The sequence below is a fragment of the Equus przewalskii genome, chromosome 7 (genome assembly GCF_037783145.1).
Source record: "Equus przewalskii isolate Varuska chromosome 7, EquPr2, whole genome shotgun sequence".
Lineage (NCBI taxonomy): Eukaryota > Metazoa > Chordata > Mammalia > Perissodactyla > Equidae > Equus > Equus przewalskii.
Window position 1 is genome coordinate 11,559,871 of NC_091837.1, and position 19,349 is coordinate 11,579,219.

General features: G+C 53.9%; 1 protein-coding gene and 1 long non-coding RNA gene across 3 annotated transcripts in view; one reads left to right on the forward strand and one right to left on the reverse strand.

Moving 5' to 3' along the window:
- MYO18B (myosin XVIIIB) overlaps positions 1-15,665 on the reverse strand; it is a 250,417-nt gene extending 234,752 nt beyond the window's left edge. For both annotated transcript variants that reach the window (XR_011541781.1, XM_070626960.1), the window contains exons 1-2: positions 15,533-15,665; positions 142-287 (exon numbers count right to left, since the gene is read on the reverse strand). Coding sequence is in view for 1 of the 2 variants with exons in the window: in XM_070626960.1 (XP_070483061.1) it covers positions 142-180 (39 nt within the window). In the remaining variant the exon portion in view is untranslated. The remainder of the gene's footprint in view (positions 1-141; positions 288-15,532) is intronic.
- Positions 15,666-15,925: 260 nt separating this feature from the next.
- Positions 15,926-17,933, forward strand: LOC139084432 (uncharacterized). The gene is made up of 2 exons (XR_011541786.1): positions 15,926-16,172; positions 17,450-17,933. It is a non-coding gene; the product is annotated as an uncharacterized lncRNA (long non-coding RNA).
- The last annotated feature ends 1,416 nt before the right edge of the window (positions 17,934-19,349 follow it).

Sequence of the window (19,349 nt, forward strand, 5' to 3'; positions counted from 1 at the left end):
ACCGAGCTGGCTGGGAGAGGATGGAAGAGGGGACCGGACATGCCCCGGGGGAGGCACTGCCGGAGGTGGGAGGGGCAGCCTGGGCCACCTGCACTGTGGCTTGTCCCCCGAGGGTGGAGCCGCCCCCTGAGCGCCACTTTCCTTCTGCTCCCACAGGGCGAGGCGCGATGAGATGGCCATGCTGAGGCAGGGCAGGGCCTGAGAGGCGACGAGACGGAGCTCTCTGCCGGACGGCACGGAACAAGGCTCTACGGGAACACGCAGCACATGAGATGGATGGACACAGCCTGCCGCAGGAGACGCGCGGGGGAGAGAAGAGAGAGACAGGTTAGCTCGGGGCATTGCCCGCTCCCCTCCAACGCCATCACCCAAGACCACACTGTCGGCCCCGCGCACCGCCGTTTACACCCGGGAGGAGGACGGTCAGCATGGAGGCCGCCGCCCATGGAGGGGACAGCGCCCTGAAACCCTTCCCCCTTGACCCCACACTTCGACTTTTTATTGAGAGAGAACACACAAGCAGATAAGTATATAATCAGTGGCTCTCCCATAAAGAACGTAACTATACTACCGGCACCTCAATCAAATTAAAAATATTATTGTAAATTTTTCAAATAAAAAATGTGATTTTATTCTTCAATATATTAAGTTAAATTTAAAATCATATTAATTAAAATAAAAATAATTTCAATTACATTAAAATAATTTAGGGGCCGGCTCCATGGCCGAGTGGTTAAGTTCGCGTGCTCCGCTGCAGCGGCCCAGGGTTCAGATCCTGGGAGCGGACATGGCACCGCTTGTCAGGCCACGTTGAGGCTGCGTCACACATCCCACAACTAGAAGGACCTGCAGCTAAGATATACAACTATGTATGGGGGGGTTTGGGGAGATAAAGCAGAAAAAAAAAAAAGATTGGCAACAGTTGTTAGCCCAGGTGCCAATCTTTAAAAAAAGAAATAAATAAAATAATTTAATTAAAATTATTAAAAATTAAGTTGTTTAAATAAAAATATCTTATTTATAAGAAGCTCAAGGATGACAGCTCTAACGGATGGTGACGGAGGCCGGAGGGGCTGTTAGCTCTGGGGGAGGCGGGAGGGGGCACGAGGAACGCCCTGGGATGATGGAAATGTCCTGTATCTTGACGTGGGTGATGGCTGTGCCAGTATATCATCATAAAACTTCATCCGGCTCTTCAGTTAAGGTTGAAAAGTTTACTGTATTAAATCATATCTCAATCCAAAAAATAAACAGGAGGTGAGCAGCCCACCTGACCCTCCCCCATGCCCCCTTCTAGTTACTCTTCCAGCAGGGCCACCAGCATCCCGACTTCTAATACAGAACAGTGTGTTTCTTTTGTGAAGGAGCGGTGGGCTCCACAGGTTGGCCACGCAAATTAGGAAAGGGCAGGAAACCAAAGCTATCGATCAGCCCAGCCCTCCCAGGAAGCAATTTAGCGTATTTAGCATCATATTGAAAACCTTAACAAATGTTCATAACTTTTTTTTTTACTTGAGGTCACGTTGGTTTATAACATTGTGTAAATTTCAGGTGTGCATCATTCTATTTCGGCTTCTGCATAGACTGCATTGTGTTCACCACCAAAAGTCTGGTGTCCATCTGTCACCACACACACGTGCCCCTTCACCCCTTTTGCCCTCCCCCCATCCCCCTCCCCTCTGGTAACCACTAATCTGTTCTCCTTATCTATGTGTTTGCTTGTTTGTTTATCTTCCACATATGGGTGAGATCATACAGAATTTGACTTTCTCCCTCTGACTTATTTCGCTCGGCGTAATACCCTCAAGGTCCATCCATGTTGTCACAAATGGCTGGATTTCATCATTTCCTATGGCTGAGTAGTATTCCATTGTGTATAAATACCACGTCTTCTTTATCCTTTCATCCTCTGATGGGTACCTAGGTTGCTTCCACGTCTTGGCTATTGTGAATATGCTGCAGTGAACATGGGGGTGCAGGTATCTTTTCGAATTCGTGTTTTCATGTTCTTTGGATAAATACCCAGTAGTAGAATAGCTGGGTCATATATTTCCATTTTTAGTTTATTGAGAAATCTCCATTCTGTTTTCCACAGTGGCTGCACCAGTTTGCATTCCCACCAGCAGTGTATGAGGGTTCCCTTTTCTCCACATCCTTTGCAACACTTGCTCTTTCTTCTTTTTTTAAGAATAGCCATTCTGACGGGTGTGAGCTAATATCTCATGGTAGTTTCGATTTGCATTTCCCTAATGATGGGTGATGCTGAACACCTTTTCATGGGCCTGTTGGCCATCTATATATCTTCTTTGCAAAAATGTCTGTTCATATCCTCTGCCCATTTTTTGATCAGGTTGTTCATTTATTTTTACTGTTGAGTTGTAAGCGCTCTTTATATATTTTGGAAATTAACCCCTTATTGAACATACGATTTGTGAATATTTTCTCCCAGCTGGCCTAGAAAGCCTTCTTCTGGAAAATAAGTTTGAGGAAGTAATCCTAAGGCAGAAAATGTCATCACTGTGTTGCTTGTAGCACACACACACACACACACAACCACAGACCCAAGTGTCCAATAACTAGAAAATATCAAATAGATTACAGCACATCTAACTTGAAGGAATAATATAAACCCATTGAAAAGAGTACTTAGGAAACATTTTAAAACAGCTTTATTGAGGTATAATTTCTACGCCAGCCATAAGATTCAGCCATTGTAAGGCATACAATTTGATGATTTTTGATAAATCTACAGTTTTGAAAACATATTTACAGAGTTTGCAACCATCTCCACCATCTCATCACCCCCAAAAAGACCCTTCATGCCTGTGAGCAGTGACCAGCTGTTCCCACGGTGAAAAAGAAAACCAGAGGCCCAAAATGGAGTCGCTGGTGCTGGAGCCCGTGATATCAAACCTGGATTTAAGACCTGATCTCATGCAGTTTCAACCTCTCCCAGAAATGCAGTCTTCATGGACCCGTCACTCTAGAATGTTCTGGTCAAGCATCAGTAAGGTCATCTGTCATGTGGGCCCTCCCCATCCCCCTCCCAGAAGAAGCAGCGAATCTGCTGATAAAGACCCCTCCCGTAGCTTTCCCCAGAGGAGAAGTCCTGGCCTAAAAATAACCCTTTCTCCTCCTTGGCTAATAGCTCCTGGTCCGCCCTTCTTCCTATAAAAACCTTCCGTTTCGTACAGCCTCTCTGAGCACCCTCCTGCTTGCTCCACAGGACGCTATCCGACTCGTGAGTTGTTTAATAAAGCAATTAGATCTTCAAATTTACTCGGTTGAATTCTGTTTTCTAACCCCAGGCAACCACTAATCTACTCTCGATCTCTATCGAATGCCTTTTCTGGACACTTGATACAGATGGAATCCTAGAGCGTGTGGTCTTTCACGTCTGGCTTTTGTCACTTCGCATGGCGTTTTTGAGGCTCATGCACGTTGCTGTGTGTATCTGCGCTGCATTCCTTTCTGCTGTTAAATGGTGTCCCTTTGCGTGGATGGACTGCATCTTGCTTATCCATTCACGAGGTGGTGGACATCTGTGTTGTTTCCACCGTGGCACCATTACGCGTGACGCTGCCATGGAAACCTTTGTGTGACCATCTTTCCACTTCTCTTATGTAGGTTCCTGGGAGTGGCGTTGCTGGGTCGCATGGTAACTTTATGTATGATTCTTAGAAACTTCCACACTGTTCTCCAAGATGGCTACACCATTTCCCATCCCGGCTGCAGAGTACCAGGCTTGTTAGGGAAGCAGTTGCAGTCACACTGGAAGTGTGACACTGCAGGTCACACTGGCTCTCGCTGGCTTGTATACTGAAGAAGGTGGAAGGCGACCTTGCACACGCTGAAACCATCCCAAATGAGCAAAGCACAGAACGTTCCACACGGGAAACGAAGAGGGGACGGGCATGCACCGAGATCTCAGCGGAGGTGGCCACAAGCGGAGGACCGAGTCTCTTTCTTCTCCCTTCGACTCTCTCCCTTCCAACTTCCATCTGGGCCTGCCCTCTGAGTGTGTCCCTCACGGACCCCTCCCAGCCCCTTCCTGGAGGACAGCCCCCCACCCCCGGCTGTCAGAGCTACCACCCACCAAAGGCCTCGGTGGCCTGTAAGTAGCCGCTGTCAGTGCCTTAGTCATGGAAGACGGTTCAAGGTGATCTTGCCTCCTGCGGGGGCAGCTGCACAACCCGGAAGCTGATGAGACAGGACCCGGCTGGCCCCGCACCGGGTCGAGGCCGGCTCTCATCACCTCGCGAGAGCCCAGTGTGAACATCTCCTTCATCCTCTGCAATCGGCGACGTCACATTAGTAGCTTGAAACCAGCCATGGGGGTGTTTACACTGCAGAAATCGGCAAATGCTACAGATTGGGGCTTTTATTCCGGGAGCCGGCCAAGAAACATTGACAGGCAATGTGACTGGCTGAGACCTCAGGGAGAAAACTTCAACATCCAAAGACCCAAGAAGGGACATTCCAGCTCTGATGGAGTCACATGCCCCCGGGGAGACCCTGGAAACACGTCCCTGTGCAAACAGTCAAGTCTCTGCCTGGAGAACAAGCCCCCTATGGTGTGGGCTCTCCAGCTTGCAAAGACACGTGAAAAGCAGGTGATTAGGCAGGAGGCCAGATCTCGGGGCAGAGGGACTGGAAGGAGGGGGGACAAAGGACCCCCTCCCCACTCATCCCCTTGGGAGACCCCGGAGAGGCCCCGAGTGACTCACGGACAGAATCTGCTCTGTGACACGCCTGGGGAGCCAAGCCGGGTTATGAATAGGCCTGACGTGCTGGCGGTCCTGGCCACGGCCCCCACTCTTTCCTTCCAGCCTGGGCCTGGCCCGGGCACTGGCTGCCTCCTGGGAATTGCCCTCAGCTTCAAGGCTCCTGGGGGAACCCTGGCTGCCGGTCCCCGCTGTCCTCAGCCGGGGCTGCCGGCCTGCCCAGAGGGCACAGCGCTCAGGGGAACAGAGGCAGCGCAGCACGGCCTTCCTTCCGCACGTCCTCCCTCAGCGGCTCCAGGCCAGCCCCACTGACCCGGGGCCGGGAGCCAACCCCGCCGAGGAGGCTGTCAGGCCTTAATTTAAGCGAGTTCTTATCACCACGTTCCCTTCCTGGCCTGCCCCTCACACCTGCCCCACCAGTTGCTGTTTTAAGCCCGTGAGGAGGCCCCAGATGCTTGGAACTCGTGGTATAAAGTCTCAAGTCTCCCCTTAGGGGTGAGGGAGGTTGGTGACCCCCAAGCCGGGGATGGCTCAAAACAGGTTTCCATGTACACATGCTGGGTCCAAAAGGCTCTAGGGTCATCCTCTCTCCCCCAGTGTCCATTCCTGACACCGCAGCCAGTCCTCAAATGATATCACCCGTCTCAAAGAACAAACTCTTAAGTCTTTATTTTTTATTTTTTGAGGAAGATTGGCCCTGAGCTGACATCTGTTGCCAATCTTCCTCTTTTTTTTTTCTCCCCAAAGTCCCAGGACACAGTTGTACATCCTACTTGTAAGTCATTCTGGTTCTTCTACTTGTGACACTGCCACAGCACGGCCTGATGAGCAATGCATACGTCTGAGCCCAGGATCTGAACCGGCGAACCCTGAGCTGCCGAAACAGAGCACGTGAACTTAATCACTTGGCCATGGGGCCAGGCCCCGTCCCAAGTCTTTAGAGTGGCCTATAAGGCCCTCATGAATATATGTCCTAACACCTCTCCCCCTTGCTCCTCCAATTCAGTGACACTGACCTCCTGGAGGCACCCTCCCACCCAGGTTCCTACCACAGGGCCTTTGCATATACTCTTCCCTGTGCTTCAAATGCTTTTCCTTCTGTATGACTCACACCTCCTTCAAGTCTTTGCTCAGAGTCGTCTTCTCAATGATCTGCCTTCACCATCCTATTTAAATTGCAGCTTAGCCCCCATCCCACCCCACACCCCCTAGCTCAGACTGCCCATCATCCTATCTTGCTCCTTTCTTCCCCCGTAGCACTTAAACACTGTCCATCATGCTGGGTACTTTTGGTTTAGTTTCTGACTCCCCCTGCAGAACGTGGCCCCTGTGAGAGCCAGAATTTCCATCTGATGTAGCCCAGAGCCTAGAGCAGTGCCTGGCGCATACTTAGCTCTCAATATGATTGGTTATCACGGCCTGAGTTCATGTCTCCATGACCCCGTGGGGCCCTGGAAAGTTCCCTGAGGCTCAGTTTTCTCAGCTGTCAAATGGGAAGAGGAAGCCCCCATTCGAAGCAGATGCTTGATCGCTCGGACCTGCTTTCAATTGCCTGTTCAGTTTCCTGTGGCTCCGTGGTTGAGGCTGTCCCGCCCAAGACCCAGCTCAGGCCCCAGCACAGGATGAGTCACCCACATTTAGGGAGAACCTACCATGTGTCAAGCACCGAGGTCGGATCACTGCACCTAAATTGTCCCCAGCCCCGTTAGATTCCTGTTGGACCTGGAGTTGAATTCTCTGAAAATCTGTTATCACATTTCGTTCCCACAACAGCACCACGTGGTTGACGTCATGCCCACAGAGCAGTCACTGGCTCAGAGAGGTTGAAGCATTTACCCAAGGTCACCCAGCAAGAAGGCCAACCTGAGACCCTCCCATAGGCGTGTCTGCCTCCTCCCACATATGCTCAGCTCCCAGCACAACTCCACATTGGTGATGACAAGAGAAGACCAATCTGGGGCCTCCAGGTTGGGGCTCAGAGGCGCTGCAGGTCCTGGGGCACGTTGCGGAGCCGTAGGACGTTGGCTGTAGGAGGTCCATGCAGGGGGCGGGCCGGGTGGGCTTCGATATTTCCTTTGCGTCTGTTTGGTGTTAGTGACGGTGCTGGGCTGTTATAGTCTGGGGATGAGGGGTTAGCAAATTTCCTCAGGGTCCCACAGGAGGGCGTGGATGACCTGGGTGCCTATGTCCTTCTGCTCGACACTGAGGTCTCTGTGCTCCCACCCCGGACGGGAGCAGGGCTCTGGATGACAGTACCGCTGGGATGCAGGCACTGCTCGGTGCTGAGAACTTCCGTGGACCATGAACTTCTTCTTCCAGCCGTCCCGTTGTAAGGTGGCTTCTGCAGGTCACCCCGTCTCAGGAGGCTCAGGGCCTCGCCCCTGGCCAGGAGGTGACGGAACTGACTCTTGGACCCAGATGGTCTGACCTCAGAGGCTGTGCTCACGACCACCATGGTGCATGCACCTCCCCGCATCGCGGGTCACCGTGTCTGGCCTGCAGCATCTTCCCAACAGCAGCCGCGTCCTTCCTCCTTCTCGTCTCTTACACGTGGCCTCCATCTTTCATATCCCTGTCGGGTCACCTCCTCCATCACTCCTTCCCTGAGAGCGCCATCAGTGCCACCCTCACAGGACCCTCTCACAGCCTCCGGCCTCCTCCACCTGATCCGCCCCATCACCTGCCCCTTTGCTCACTGGCCAGGTGACTGGTGTCCCTCTCTGGTCCTTTCTCATTTCCATTTCCATTTAGAATCTGTCTGCCCACAGTTTACCCCGTGAGAGTGTTTATTCTCCTGCTGGCTCACGAGGTCCCTGGAGGCAGGCAGAAGGCGTTGGCCACTGTGAAAACCTGCATGGAGCGAGGATGCTCAGTGGAGACGAGCCAGCTGCCCGACACCCGGTCTCTCTGTGGGTCACCTTGGAGGCCAGGCAGGCAGGGACAGTGGGGAGAGGAGGATGCCGGGAGAGTGGAAGTCACGACCTTCGGCCCCCGAGCTGGGGGTCTTCTGTTTGCCCCCTCAGACACACCCTCCACCTCTTCTGCCCTCCCACTCCCAGGTGGGTTCAGCTATGGGGAATCACCCAACGGCAGCAAACAGAGGGCATCTGTGCTCTCCGGCGTCTGCCTGCAGGGCGGCCACGGGTCAGCCGCCTGCCTCAACCAAAGGGCCCTCGGGACACCCTCTCCACCTGCCGCCCTCCCCACCTGCCGCCCTCTCCTGTTCTGGGAGCAGCTCCCTGTCCTGCCTTTTCGGTCCCAGAGGAAACAACAGCTCCCACCATTGCTAGCCCGGCATGCTGTGCATTCCTGGGTCGAGGGCTCAGCACATCTTTTCTGTAATGGTAAGACAGTAAATCTTTCAAGCATCCAGGGACTATGGTTTCTGTTGCACCTACGCAGCTCCGCCTTTGTGTTTCTGAAGCAGCCATGGGCGATACGTAAAAGAATGGGCAGGGCTCTTCCAACACAACTTTATTTTTGAAACCAGGCAGAGAGCTGAATTCGGCGGTCATTTGCTGATCCCTGCCTTGAGGGTCACATTAAATCCTGCCCCCGCTTTGATAAGTAATCCCTTTCTTGGAGTGAGCAAGTGCTGGAGCCCTGAGGAGATGGCGGCCATGTCCCCGGGAGAAGGAGAGGCTTCCTGGGAGAGTGTTGGGGGAACGGGGCCCAGCTCCAGCATCCACGCGGCACGCTCTCCCCGGGGTCCTCCTGCAGGATCTCCTTTCCCCATCCCTTCTTCCCAGGAGCTAGGCCTTGGAGCTGGGGCTTCCCTTGGAAGGGCCCCAAGTCTGTCCTGGCTCCTGGGGGCTCAGTTCTTCTTTCTGTGCTTCCCAATGCCCCCCTCTCTCGATAGATGGGGAGTTGCCACCTGGAGTCTTAAACAGGAAGGACTCTGAGCTTATCTGGGCTCCATGGAAAAGAGCATTCTGATTGATTATTAATGTCTGCCCAGGGTGAGGTGGGAGGGAAGGATGCACGATTGCTATCTATTTGCCCTCTGTGAGCTAAGTGGACAAAGTGACTCTCATAATTCACACACGGTCCAGCCAAGCTCGTCCAGACCTTGAGCTTGGCGGCCAAAGAGCCAGACAGTAATGAAAAGGGACTTTGCCCGCTACACAGACCCCCTCCCCTAATCAGGCCAAGGGAAGCCCACAGCCGTGACTAGCTGAGGATTCAGGCCACACCCGCAACAACCCACATTATCCTAGAAGATGAGAGAGCCGAGGAGGATGAGTGAGAAACAAGGGCAGGGATGTTAACAGGAGGAAAGAGAGATAGTGAAGAGAGAAGGAGGGAGGGCAAAGCAGGTGAGGCATTGAGATGGAGAAGAACTGAGAAAAGAGGGACAGCAGGGGGTGGAGACAGCCTGTAATGCCCCATCCGCCGTCAGGGAGCCTCAGAGGCCCAGCCTCAAGAATCAATGAGTCACTCTTGGTCACGTCCAGTGATGGGGAGCTCACTACTCAGTAAGACATTCGGGGTCTGATCTAATTGCTTTTCTTCTTTGGACCCTGAGCTGCAGGGCCCTCAGAAGTAGTTAAAGCCACCTTCCCCTTCCTGGCATCTGTAGACCAGGGAGTGACTGTTCTAGAAGGGACTCAGCTGAGGGTCCACTGCCCCTGACAGCAGCTGAACCAGGGTCCTCATCTCCCAGGGCCTGGGGTCGACCGCTTTTTTCTCCTACCCAGAGAGCTGCCTCACCAGGACAGCCACGTGCTGGCCCCAGGTCTGCTCTCTGGAGCGGCAGACAAGGGTTTCCATGTGCCACCTGTTGGGTCCGCCCCCAATTTTCTCACCTGGTGCCTTCAACCCTTTCTCAGGTGGGAAGTTTCTCGTAGCTCCCAGATCCTTCAGAATGCCAGCCACTGTCTCCCGGGAGTTTTTCAGACTGCTCTCTGCAGCAGAAGTGGACCCTTCACTCCGAAAGAGGGTGGCCAGGCTGAACACAGAGGCCGTCCCGCCCTTCAGGGGGCTGACATCAACCCCGGAGGTCTCGCACCTCAGCTCGGACCCCTGTCTGCCTGGTGTTCAACATCGAGTCTGCAACTTCCCCAGCTGCCAAATGGGGGCCCCGCCTCTCTTGTCTACTCCCTGGGGTCGTGTGAGTCCACCCGGCAGCCATCACTCACTTTATGACGACGTCCCTTCCCAGCAGCCCTGTCCCCTGTGGACTCGGGTCGAGTTCTAGTCTTTTAGGTTCATGGACTCAATTCCAACGTCATGGGGCGGGGGTGGAGGGGCCTGAGGCTTCCCACATAACATCACGCATTTCTCAGACACCAGCAGGGTGTGGAGAATTTGACACAGTCAACTCGGTTCCGACACGATCTGCCCGGAGACAGCATCAGATTCCACAGGCAAAGGACTCGGTCCCACCAGGCGGCCTCCACTTCAGACGCAATCGCGAGTCTGGGTTGCCACCTGTGCTCTGACGGACCGGCTATAAACCAGAGGCTCCCACAAGCCCCTCTTTGGGTTTCATGAATTTGCTAGGACAGCTCACAGAACTCAGAGAAACATTGAATTCCTAGATCACCAGTTTGTTAGAAAAGGATATGATGCAGCCAGACGGAAGAGATGCACAGGGCAAGGCGTGGGGAAGGGCTCTGCCGTGTTCTCTCTGACTCCCTCCGAGAGTGCCACTGTCCCCACGTCTCCACGTGTTCACAACCCGGAAGCTCTCGGAACCCCGTCCTTTTGGGTTTGATGGAGGCCCCAGTACTTTGGCATCATTAATTAAGTCGTTGGCCATTGGTGATTGAACTCAGTCTCCAGCCCCTCCCCCCTCCCCGGAGGTCTGGGTGGGTCTGAAAGTTCTAACCCTCTAATCACATGGTTGGCGCCCCCCAGCCACCAGACGCCCTCCTTAGGCGCTTTCCAAAAGTCACCTCATTCACGTAACATCAGCTTTATCACTCGGGTTTTGGGAGCTGTGAGTCAGGAACTGTGGACAAAGACCAAATATATACGAGAAGTATATTTTGATCATCTGAATGACCAAATACATATTTCTGCTTATAAATCACACTATGGCACCCAGGTCAAGTGAAATCTCCGAATGCCTTGCTCATTGGTGGCTGACGAGCCAGCAGCTCCCCTCCCCCACCCCTACCCCTGCCTCCATCCCTAGAAGGTGCTACGAGTGTTTCTTGGAGAAATGATTAGAGATAAAAATCTTGGCTCCTCCAGCACATTGCCTCTCTCCTCTCCATCTCTGTGGTTGTGCCACTGGCCTAAGTTGACCACACGCCCCTTGCCAGCCACCTCACAGCCTGATGAGATGCAGGACCTCATCGATGAGCCTTGTGGCCCAGTCCTGGATGGGCGGTAATTTCTCTCTCGCATGCCAGCATCGACTGATCTGTAGTTGGGAGCTGCCTGGAGTGTTGTACCGAGAAGGAATCTGAGCTGCCCCTGGACTAGCAGGAAGGTGTATGGTGATTGACTAGCAATGTCTGCCGTGGACACAGGAATGGTTAGGGGTGCTGCCTGTGCCGACTACTTGCCATTTCCAGTCTGCTGTTCCCCCTGCCACGGTGAAGCAAGAGGCTGGTCGGACTTCTACTGGGAGGCTCCCCTGACTGCGTTTAGGGTTTGAGCGGTCCATCAAAGGGTTATCTTTCTACCCCTGCTGTTTTGCTACCTGGAGCTGTACTAACGCAGTAGCCACTAGCCACATGCGACTAGTTAAATTTAAATGAATGAAAATTAAATGAAATGAAAACTTCAGCTTCTCAGTCGCCCTAGCCGCATTTCAAGTGGTCACACGTGGCCAGCAGCTACCATATTGGGCAGCACAGACGCAGAGCACTTCTGTCATCACAGAAGGTTCTGTTGGACGGAACTGGACTGAATCAGTGGTTCTAGTAGGTGGCGATTGTGTCCCCCATGGACATGTGGCAATGTTGGAAGACATCCTCAGAGAGAGGGGTGCCTCTAGCATCTAGTGAGTAGAGGCCAGGGATGCTGCTAAGCATCCTACAATGCACAGGACAGCCCCATCGCAAAGAATTATCCAACCTCAAATGTCCACAGTGGGGAAACTGAGAAACCCTGGTCTGGAAAAATCACATCAAGTGGAGGGGAGCATTAAGGGGAAAAAAAAAGAAGCAAACTAATCTTGCTCTGAACAGTAAACAGATGTGACATAGAACTGAAAAATAAGCCAACCCTCTGTTGACAGAACAAGAAGAGAAGTAACTCTTAGACTCTTCACCCTCTTAAGGAGCTCTGTGGCCCCAGGCAAGTCATTAAACCTCTCTGATTCTCAGTTTCCTCCTCAATGAAGCTGGGACCGCATCACACACACACTCCCTTGATTATCAGTGGATTGAACAGGGCAGTGAGTGTGAAGGGGCTTTGTTCTCTGTTCCTGTAAGAAACAGTGTTGCAGAATTCATTATCTTAGCTCATGTTGTTTATTAAACTAGATGAAACATACACGCCTCCGGGAGAAAGGCACCGCGTCCCAGTTTCATTTCACCGATGACCTTGAATCACTTAAACCTCTAAATCCCACTTCCTGATCTGAAAAATGGGGCCAATAACTCACGCCCAAGCTCACAGGAAAATTCAGCGTGAATGAGACATTTAACCGCATTGAGCGACCGTCTGTCCCTCAGCTCAACAGCTAAGCCAGTTGCCCTCCGAGAAATGGAAACTCTAACCCCAGCTGGTACCAGAGAAACAGCTGAACGTGCCCTCGGTCCTTTATGGGCAGGGATAAATTCCCCTGGGACCCTGGCCCTTGAAATTCCTCCTTCCCTGAGTGAGAGCACTGGCCGCGTATTTGGTAAACCCACGCTGCCAATCCTCCAGCGTCTTTCCTTTGTGGTCAGGAATTTTGGTTCTTCAAAGGAATTGAGGGTCAGCGAGAGGCACAGTGACAAGCGGAGTGGAAGAGGAAAATGACGGAGCGGAGAGAGTCCTGCGGGGGCGGGAGAGGTGATTCAGAAGAGGCTGATGGTGGCTCTGGATCCTTGAGACAGAATGGGGGGTGTGTGTGTGTGTAAGAATCTGCCTTGATGGTTATGAGATGCCCCCATTAGTTCTCATCTCAAGGACCTTGTTTGTGTAATAAAGTGCATTTTCATTACTTGCAACTGAAATTAAAGCTCAGATTGAACCCCTTCCTTTGAGATTTCAAAGAAGATTTTGGGCTGAGAGTAATAGGGAAACTTGGGTTTTTATTCCTACCATGGGGAGCCCCAGGCTGCTCCCTGAATGCCAGCCTTGAAGGCAGGGGCTATTCTAAGTCCAACACTCTCCCTGCAGAGCTGTGTGTCCTTGAGCAGTTGCTTCCCTTCTCTGTGCCTCAGTTGCCCTATCTGTGAACACGTGGGGTTGAATTCGTCAGTACCCGGGGACCCTCCACTTGTCTCAAACTCGCCTTCTCCATTTTTCAAATAATTCAATGTCACGTAGGTTAAACGTTAAGGGTACCATGAAAAGACAAGGAGGAACCTTAAATGCACATTCCTAAGTGGAAGAAACCAATCTGAAAAGGCTACAGACTGTATGATTCCAATTCTATGACATTCTGGAAAAGGGAAAACTATGCAGCCAGTAAAAAGATCAGTGGTTGCCAGGACAGGAGGAGCAGAGAGGATGTTTAGGGCAGTGAAACTACTCTGTGTGATGCTGTGATGGCAGATCTGTGTTGTTGTCCATTTGTCCAAACCCACAGAATGTACATCACTGAGTGAACCCTAATGTCGACTGTGGACTTTGGGCAATAACGACGTGTCACCATAGGTTCATCCATTGTAACAAATGTCCCACTCTGGCGGGGATGTTGCCAGTGCGGGAGGCTGTGCGTGGTTGGGGGCAGGGGCTGTATGGGAACTCTCCATACTTTCTGCTCAGTCAGTTTTGCTGTAAACCTGAGTCCTCTAAAAAATAAAGTTTATTCATTAAAAAAATTAAGGCTATGCCATATGCGGCAGCAACTAACCACCTGCTCGAACCAGACCACTCAGACAGTTGCTTTTAGGGACCAGGTAAACCAGGCCCCGCTGAAGGGCCGTCTTGTCATGGCCTCGTGGAGACGCAGCAGAACCAGGAGGGTCTCTCGGGCTCTCGGGCCTCTGTTCTCATCTCAAAATGCCATCAGAAACGCCTGATCTGGGTGAGCAGGGGCCTTAGGAAATTTTGCAGACATCAGCCCTCCCAAAGCAGCGTGCGTGTTTCCCCGTTTGACACAGCGGGTCCTGAGCAGCTGCCCCCTGTGTTTTCTTGGCTCACAGCAGAGGACGGGCGGCTCCCGCCTTCCGTGGGCACCAGAACCCCCTGAGAGCTCTTAAATCCACGGGCGTCTGGGCCCCCTCCCAAGACGGGAGGGTGGTTCCAAGACGAGCCTGGGAATCTGCGTCCTGAAAGGCCCCCAGGTGAGGCTGAGGCAGGTGGTGGACACCCCGCACTGGGAGGAGCCCTGCCCGGGACAGTCAACCCTGGGAGCCGCCTCCGGGATGGCGTCACCCAACCCCCTCAGGTTTCGGAAGGGGAAACCGCAGCTCAGATTGGGGCAGGGACTTGTCTGAGGTCACAGAGTCAGCAGAGCCCAGACTAGGCCACTCAAGGTGACCAGGCCTGTGTGCCTTGGCGATACACAGCCCCTCAAACCTCAGGAGACTCTCCTCAACCTCCTTCCCCCTCCCCTCTCTCTCTATTATTTTCTAGAACTTACCCATCACCTAAACCACACGGGCTCTCCCCTAACCCACCCTGGACTCTTTATCCAGATACAGAATACAAGTCTGTTCGGTAGCAAACACAGCCCCCGAGGCACCACCGTCCTGCCTGACACGGAAGCCCGTGGGGGACCCTCAGCCTCCGGAGCTGGCGCGGTGAGCGGCCCGGCATCTCCTTGGCTGGCCACAAAGTGAAAGCAGCAGGCCAGCTTTCCGGGCCCTGTGGGACGGAAGCCCAGGCCCCCGCCGGGTCAAGGCCAGCCTGGGCGGCTTGGAACCCACCTGGCTTTTCCCTCCCAGCCGCCTCTCCCCGAGAGCCGCACGGAGGCAGCAGCCCCAGGCCCACGGCTGGCGGGGCGGGGGGGGTCGTGGTGACTCCAGGGAGGGGGCTCCACGTTTAAGCACAGCCTCCTTGGTGTCCCCACCATCCCCACTGTCCCTGAGGCCTGTGGAACTGCTCCATTCAAAGAGAAGCCTGGAAAGGGCACCAGAGAAAAGGCCCCCTCTGGGACGCAGCATCAAGCCAGTGCCGCGTGAAATTCAAACTTTGGTCCAGGAGCCACCGTCTCTCCTCCCCGGCCGCCCACACATGCTAAGCTGGAATAAAAATACGCAAATACTTTACCATGAAGGCTTGTACTCAGCATGGTTGGAAATGTGAAAGGGAAGAGATTGGCTCCCTGACCGTAAACTGACAACCAGTTAAGCAGAAATCGCTGGTCTTTGAGGAAAAATAGGGACCCTGACGTCTGCCGGTTGAGATCCCACAGCGGAGGCGTCTCAGGCCTCTGGACATAGTTTTTTAAATGATTAGCAAACAGCTGGGTCCTGACAAGGGCGATCTTTCAAAGTGTCCGCTCGCCCTTGTGCTTTGTTTTAAAACCCTTCCACGAAATACTCTCGTTTTCTGAACGAGCGACAGAGGCAGCCAGAGAAGAGAAAGGTCTCGTAGGCTCTAAATCTTACAGGCTCTAAATATTTTAGGCCAGAAAGACCTAAAATAGACACAAAGACTGGAGGCCTGGCCCCTGAAGCCCCCAAAAGCACATGCTGGAAAATCAGGCCCAACAGCTCGCGAGGTGCCCATCATCAAACCCAGCCCGACAGTACCTGTTCCACGCGGGGCCACCCGTCTCAGGAAACACTCCCGCCCAAGAGGGCTCCCTGGGTCGCAGGGCCGAGACCCCACCAAGCCGGCCAGCAGGGGCGGAGGAGAAATGTCAGCGCTCGCCTCCCCGCACCCTCACACACATCCCTTCGCTGCCTGCTCCTCCTCGTCCTCCCCCCACCCTCCCTCCCTCTGCGCCAATGTGATCGCAGCAGCTGAGTCGACAAGTCATTTCTAAAATTAGCCGGTGAGCCCCAGGTCTGGCCAGGAGACGGCAGCCCGGGGCGGCCGGTGACCAGGCATCAGAGAGCATGGACATATTTGGTGGCGCGGCCCAGGGGAGGGGACAGCTCCCTACGCAAGCACATTCTCACCCGTCATCCTCGTCCCAGCGGGCCGCATCCCCGCACTCCGGCCTCTGCACTGTGCGGACAACCAGAGGCCGCAGGACCCGGGCGAGGTGAGCCCGGGTCTGCACTCCAGCTGGACGCTGGGAAGAAATGATTTGAACCAATGCTGGTTCCTGCTAGGAAAGAACCGATGCATGAAAACGGCCCAAGGAATACGTGGCAGTGATCACACGCCAGACCCGCAACTGAGGATTTAAAGGGACTCGCTTACTATTCCCGACGGCCCAATGAGGTAGGGTCTATCCCCACTCCCATTTGATAGATGGGGAAACTGAGGCACAGAATGGTTAACCAACTTGCCCAAAACAATGGAGAGGCAGGATTCGAACTCAGGCAGTGCTGGCCCCAGCGGGCACAGTCTTAAACACCACACCAAACAGGATGCTCTATAGACCGCTTCATTCACTGACGGAAAGGAGAAAAGCAGAGGCTTCAAAAGATGGACTGGACCATGCAGGTCCACACTGCTGGCGAGGAGTACAGTCGGGACTGAAATCCAGGTCTTTCTGATTCTGAAGCTCAGGGTCGTTTGAACAGGACATGCTGCTTCTCTTAAGAAGCGTTTCGACTATTAACACCTGTTGTTACTCTTCTGTCCCCGTGGCGGGTAGAGTAACATGTTCCCAGAGTACTTATGTCCTTCTGGGTCCTGACAATTAGCATCCAACTGGAAGTTCATCAAAAGACTAAGCGAAGCCCGCTTTGGACGTGGCAGTCTACACAATCAACACAACATCGGGGAGGGTCCCAGTGGGTCCCCCTCCGAGGGTGGCGTGGCACATCTCAGGCCGCTCCCCGCCAGGTTGAAGAGGACAGGTCCCACAGGCTGCCTTCTCCATGTGGTGCTCCATCCTCTGCTGTTGAAACGTGAACCCACCTGCTGAGACTCGTCTCCTGGGGCTTTTCTGTCCTTCACATCTTTTCGTGACTGTGGGTCTTAACTGGTGGGTGGGCATGCAGAAATGACCCTCCGGGCCCGGGCTGGGGTCTCCGTAAGCCGCCACCTGCAGTGATGGTTAGGTTGACCTTACAGAAGCCGAGGGCACCTGGCTGGTCTGCTTTATTCCCCTGGTACCTGTGGGGGTGCATTTTCATCCCCCAGGACAATCAAGTATGGCTCTGACCCGGCTACGATTTAGGGTGGCCTTTGTAAATAACATTTTGTCCCCTGGTGAGCATTTATCTCCCAGTCTCCGGGCTTCGTTCCCCAGGTGGGAGGAAAGGACGAGAAAGTGGAGGCACTCGGAGCAAGGCCCCCAGAGAACGGGTCCCTTCTGGTGCTTCCCGTCCAGTTAGCACGGATGGTCCAAGGGGCTATAGGTCCTTTTGGGCAAAAACTGAGGGAATCATGACTGCGCACACCTGCCCTGGGGTTGTGGCCCTTCTCCCTGGAGACCTGGCCTTTTCCTCAGTGAGTTCTGGGTCCACGAAATGGCAGAGTGGTTGTGACATTTTATTGGGGCAATTGACTCCAGCCGCCTGATCATCCTTAATTTCCTTTCTGAGCAGGACCCGTGAGATGCTACATTCTATTGGTCATCTCCGTCTGTCCCGCCAGCAGGAGCCCTGGGTGTCCCCCACCTCGCACACACTAGGAGGAGTGCTCACCCGCCTTCGGATGGTCAAGTGCCGTCACCCGGCCTCTGGGGTTTGGGCTCCTATCATCCCCACTGCTATGGGAGAGCCATGTGCACATGCGTGTCTGTGTGAGCGTGCATGCATGTGCATGTGCGTGTGCTGATAAACTGGAGGAAAGTCCCGTGCATGTCTGTGTGTGCGACAATCATGAGAATCCTTCCACTACTGGGGGGGCCTGTGTTGTGTGTCACGGTCCCCGTGGGATGAAGGGGAGCTGTCTCTCTGTGCCTGTGTCTCTTTAAGTGGCAGTACACAGCAGGTGCTCCATAAATGCTTATGGAATGAAGAAGTGAATATATGGAAACTGGGCTGGAGCAGGTGTCTGAGGACCTGGTCCCGCATCATGCTTTCTCCAGATGTCTGTCTGTCTCTCTGTCCGTGCCCCCTAGCCTGTGGTCCCCTGCTCATCCCAGCGCAGGGCCGGGCTCTGAGTGGGGCTCACGGAATCACTGGTGCACGAGGCAATGAGCGAACAGAGACTCTAGTCTGGGGCGTGGAGGGGAGAGATCCCCCCAGAGGAAACCCCCCAGGGCCTGCCCTCTGACCCAGGTCCAAGGTGGTGTCTGTGCTGAGCTCTGGGTGTGGGGGCAGGGCATGGGCTTTGGGGCCAGGCCCAATCCCGACCTCGGGGAAGTGGCCTCCCCTCACTGGGCCCCGGGGAGCCTCTCTGTAAAATGGGAAGCCCGGTCCCACTGACTGCTCCAGTCTGCATGGCCCATGGTAGGTACTCAGTGGATGTTTGTTGAATGACTAAATGACTGAATGTAGATCTATACTAGCTTTTCCTAACATCGGCACTGCCTGCAGAGGAGAGCCAACACTGAGCTTCCTCATGGTGCTGGTGCCCTCTCCCCTGCTGGACTTGAGGTGTCCACCTGGCCCTGGGGGGTTTTCTGGCCTGACTTAGTATACCCCCTCAAGCCCACCCACCTCTCTGAGTCCTTTCATCCCTCTTTCACTGTCCGCCACGGGAACTCCAGCATCCCAGCCTCCCCAGCACGGGCCTTCCCACGCTTGCAGGAGTCAGGCTGGTGGTGAGTTTGCACCACCTCCTGGTGCCCTTGCCCGGGTGTGAAGTCCTGTAGCCCACAAGAGTGACCCCGAATGCACAGACTCTCCTTTATGCAGCCTTACCTGCTGCTCCCCTTGCTCAAACGTGCTCAGCATCCCATCCCATGTGTCTCAGCTCCTGCGCGTCGGTGCTGGCTGGGTCCTGCAGCGCCATCGGGGTCTAATTCCTTTCTTCCCTTATCAGCCCCAGCACGTCCCCAGCTGGCCTATGACGTAATTTCACCCTAGCCACAGGCCTAGTGGCAAGGAGGGGTGGAGGAGCAGGTCCTGACGGGGCCCACGTGACCACCTCCTCATCCTCAAGCAGGGGGGCTGCCATTTCTCCCTAGGAAGGAGCAGAACCTTCTGCAGCCTCGGAGAGTCCAGAGGAATCTGGAGATCCAAGGTTTTCACGGGCATCGGCTTGGATGTCCCCAGCCCATGTGACAAGGTCTCATTCTTTCCCAAGCGGAGTGCGTCTTGGCAAAGCAGACCTGCCTCGGTTGGGAGTTTAACCATCCTTGGAGCTCGTCTGGTCTGACTGTTAAGTCCTGGGTCCCGTCCTCAGTTTCCCCTCCCTCCCACTACAGCTGGGCCCTCCTTATATACTACTGGCTTTCACACTTAGTTTTCAATGAGCAATTAATTTCTCTCTGATTTTTATTATCTTTTTCCAAAGCATCCTTTGAGCTTAGCAATAGCCACCCAATTCCATTGTCCA